The 3,961-nt window shown below is 36.3% G+C and overlaps 1 protein-coding gene across 1 annotated transcript in view; it reads left to right on the top strand.

The window, feature by feature from the left end:
• LOC112015752 (chorismate mutase 3, chloroplastic) overlaps positions 1–3,168 on the top strand; it is a 6,163-nt gene extending 2,995 nt beyond the window's left edge. Inside the window, exons 2-4 of the mRNA XM_065776741.1 lie at positions 1,993–2,136; positions 2,634–2,726; positions 2,828–3,168. Of these exons, the coding sequence (XP_065632813.1) occupies positions 1,993–2,136; positions 2,634–2,726; positions 2,828–3,064 (474 nt within the window). The 3' untranslated portion in view covers positions 3,065–3,168. The remainder of the gene's footprint in view (positions 1–1,992; positions 2,137–2,633; positions 2,727–2,827) is intronic.
• Positions 3,169–3,961: the final 793 nt, after the last annotated feature.

Genomic DNA, 3,961 nt, shown 5'->3' on the forward strand with positions numbered 1-3,961 from the left:
GGGGGGAGGGAGGGGGAAGGGGTGAGGGTTGATCTTTACACACCTTGTGTAATTGGGTTGTGCACCTTCACCCCTTCTTTGCAAATATTTTTCCTTTTTTTTTTAATAAATTTTTTATAATAATGTAGAAATTGCTTTTTATTCATTAGCAAAACAAATACATCAGACCTTAGCTGGTCCCCTGAAACCTCTACCCATACTGACTCCTGAATTACATCTTTCACATTTTTGGCTAATGAGTGTGCTACACTATTGCCTTCCCTTCATACCCAATTGTAAGATAAATTCTTCTGACTGTTCTAGAGCCAAAGTTAACCCAACTGAGTTTCCTTCAAAGCATGCCTCTCAAACAACCATTTCAACAGCAAACATCACTGTCGTACTCATGGAAAGGCCTCTGCTTCCTCCCCCTCAACCACTGAGCTACCATGATCACTCAAAGAACAAACCTCAAGTGATCTTGGATTATCAATCCCATGCCAGACTGTCATTGTCCTTGAAAAGTAGCTCCATCACAATTCACTTTAAACTAACCTATATCTGGAGGGGACTAAGCTCTCCTATTAAAACTCTTGATTTTATTTGGGGTTTTTGAGCTTATTGGACCTTCCATATCTGCCATGTATCCATTCCCCTAGAGCTTTCGGGCATCATATTGTTTCTATTGAAGGCAAGGTGATATGCGCTCTAACAGAGAAGTGGCCCCCTTAGCAAAAGCCCAAATTTACTTATCACTCTTCTTTGCCAATGGAATTTTGAGAATTATATCTGCTTCTTCTTCACTAAAAATCTCTCATATTAGAGATGAATTCCACCATTTCTTATCATTATCAATTAGGTTGTTAACAACAACTTCTTTATGTAGTATATTTGCCGGGGATGTGGCTTTGAAGGTGTGAGAAATACATAACATTACTGCATTAGCAGATATATTAATATTATGTTGTAGAATAGGCGGCCATGTTATCCACTATCAATAATCCTTTGCATCTTAAACTCCTAATTTAAACCTGAACTGGAAAAGGTTGTCTCCAAAGTCCAACCTCCACAATCTTCAAATTATTTCCTAGCACCCAAGAAGGACATATAGTATTCTTTGCTGCCCTTCTATTGAAAGGCTTAGTGGTGAGGAACCTCCCTACCAAACTATTCATTCACTCCTCAAGTTCCGTATAGCAATCTTCTTCTTTAAACATGGTTTGTAGGTGTTCTATGATGTCTAGTTCCATTGGGTTCCTTTCTGGTCATTCACAATGACCTAGAGATCAGCCTGATCTATTTGGAACCCTGAGGAATCTTCTGACAACTCCACAAGAGAGGGCTCCTACCTAGAGGATAGATCTGTAGTTATTCTTTCCTCTCTTTTTTTTCTTTTTTTTTTCCTTTTTAATTAAAAAAGAAAAATAATTAGACATTCATATATGAAATGAACATTTTTGGCTGTCAAATTTTGAATTTAGAATTCCATGGTATCCCTTGAAGGCATTGAATAACTAGAAGTAAATTGTCAAAATACTCTAGGTAAGGGCATACCAAGTTAACTGCCAAAAGCTTATTGAACTCAGATATACCAAGTAAAAATTAACTTATTAATTTGTTTTTGTTGAACATCACTAGTCCATAGGCTAATGTTGTTAGCATGTTGACACAGTCAAAATTTTCAAGTTCTGTTCTTGACTTGAGATAGTCAATTAATATGTGGAAGTTCATTTTGGTGTAGAGATCTAGCTATTTTGGATATTCTATTTTAGTCTTGAAGGTGGTGAGTGCATTTGTAGAACTTTATGTTATAAGATCATCTCTTGGTTGTAATTTTTGCATGAAGGGAAAGAAACGTTATGACAAATCAGAAGAGAAACTAGCACATGCCTTTTAACTCTGTCTAATTTAAAATGATGAGCTGCCAACCTTTTTCAGATCTCTTTAGATAACATTTTTGTTTGCTTCAATATTCTTGCACTAATTTGGTCTCTTTTTCTAATATGCATCTAGGTGTTGCGTCCCTGTGCTGATTCAATCAATATAAACAATAAGGTGTGGAATATGTATTTTAGAGATCTTCTTCCAAGATTGGTCAAAGCAGGAGATGATGGTAATTGTGGGTCAGCTGCTGTTTGTGACACAATTTGTCTACAGGTATGTCATTGGACTATTGCTCTATTATCAACTATAAGTAGTCTATAACTAATTTTTATGGTGGGATGGAGAAATACCTGTGTGATGATATGAACTGGCCTCTTCCTGCTGCTTTGATAATAGATAAGAGCCAATGAAGAATGCTCAAAAGGATTGCTTCTGTCCTCAATGGAGTAATAAAAGTAGATTGTCTAGCAGTTAAAAATATCTCTTATGCATTTGAAATAATCTTTTATTGTACCCTTCAAGAAACTGATGGGTTAATTTATTCCCCTTTTGCATAGTCTAAAACTTACTATTTCTTTGCCTCTATGCATTCTCTTATCTCCTTATATTGGATTTTTCTTTTAAGTCTCTGTGTCAGTGCTGCTATGCTATAATGGTTCAGTTCTCAATTGCTGATTAATTGACATTTGTGAGATTTTGGATTATTGGTAACCTTCCATATTTTGCATGTAAAACCTTGACTTTAGGCTGATGTTGGACACTTACTGCAGGTGCTTTCCAAGAGAATCCACTATGGTAAATTTGTTGCGGAGGCAAAATTTCGAGAGTCCCCTACTGCATATGAGGATGCCATTAGAGCACAAGTTAGTCCCTATCGTGTTCTGATTTTTTTTTTTATATTTGGCCAGTGATTGGTTTTCTCACATTATCTTTTCCCTTTTGCTGGGGAAATGTGGTCTTGCAGGACAGGGCTCAACTGATGGAATTGTTGACATATGAAACAGTGGAAGCAGCAATTAAGAAAAGAGTAGAGATGAAGGCTAAAACATTTGGGCAAGATGTAACGGTCAACCAGGGGGAAGATGTGGCTGATCCTGTATACAAAATCAAGCCAAGTTTAGTTGCCAATCTGTATGGGGAATGGATCATGCCTCTAACAAAGCAAGTTCAGGTTGAATACTTGTTGAGAAGATTGGATTGAATATAAGAATGTGTGTACTCAATGTTTCTTGCTTTGACATCTTATAGGGTCTTTCATATGAATACAGATCACCTTTAAATTTTCAATAGAAAACAGCTTTGATATTCTCTGGTCCACATTTTTGGAACCTTTTTCCTGAATGTGAAACTCAATCAGAGTTGTTTTTTCCCCATGTATTATGCTCTGATTGTCTAGAAGAGAAGCTTGCATTTCCCTAGCTTTACCCCGATGAAGATCCTCTAATGGGTAGTAATAATTTGTGGATCCTACAATCATGTTGGACTCATATGGTGTGAGAGAACAGATACATATATCCGATACATGAGATCTCTTTTCAGTGAATCAAGTAAGTTAACCATTTTGACATCTTATCTCTACATGAAAAATTGTAGCGCTAACAAAAACTACCCTAAAATTGGAACTTGCACAACAATAACTTCAGCTCTCATAGGGTTGATTTCACCGTTTTTTTTTTTTAATTGGTGATTTATCTAACACATTCTACGAGCTAAGAATCAACAATCTCACTCATCATCCCATACAACCGTATTTAATGGAGGATGTAAGTGACATTTGAGTTACAATTCATTGACATTTTCAGGTTTAATATCCAGTTCAAGTATGGGTTCTTCTCACTATTATTTTGCATAAATTAATCTATTTTGAGTGACTATAAAACCACCCTCTCATAGTAGGTGAGATTCAAACATTTGTGGGTCTCACATGCAGCGAGAGGATGGTCTCAAGGAACTGCTCCATGAGATACATCCTTGTAGAAGTTATGAAATATATTTAAGTGAAAACGCACCATGGTTTCCATCAAAGTATATGAATCTTAATTTGTCACATTATCTAGTGGTAGGGAATAGGGACCACATTGTCCAAAAGTGACCAAGT

This window comes from Quercus suber, unplaced genomic scaffold (assembly GCF_002906115.3).
Source record: "Quercus suber isolate HL8 unplaced genomic scaffold, Cork oak 2.0 scaffold_141, whole genome shotgun sequence".
NCBI lineage: Eukaryota > Viridiplantae > Streptophyta > Magnoliopsida > Fagales > Fagaceae > Quercus > Quercus suber.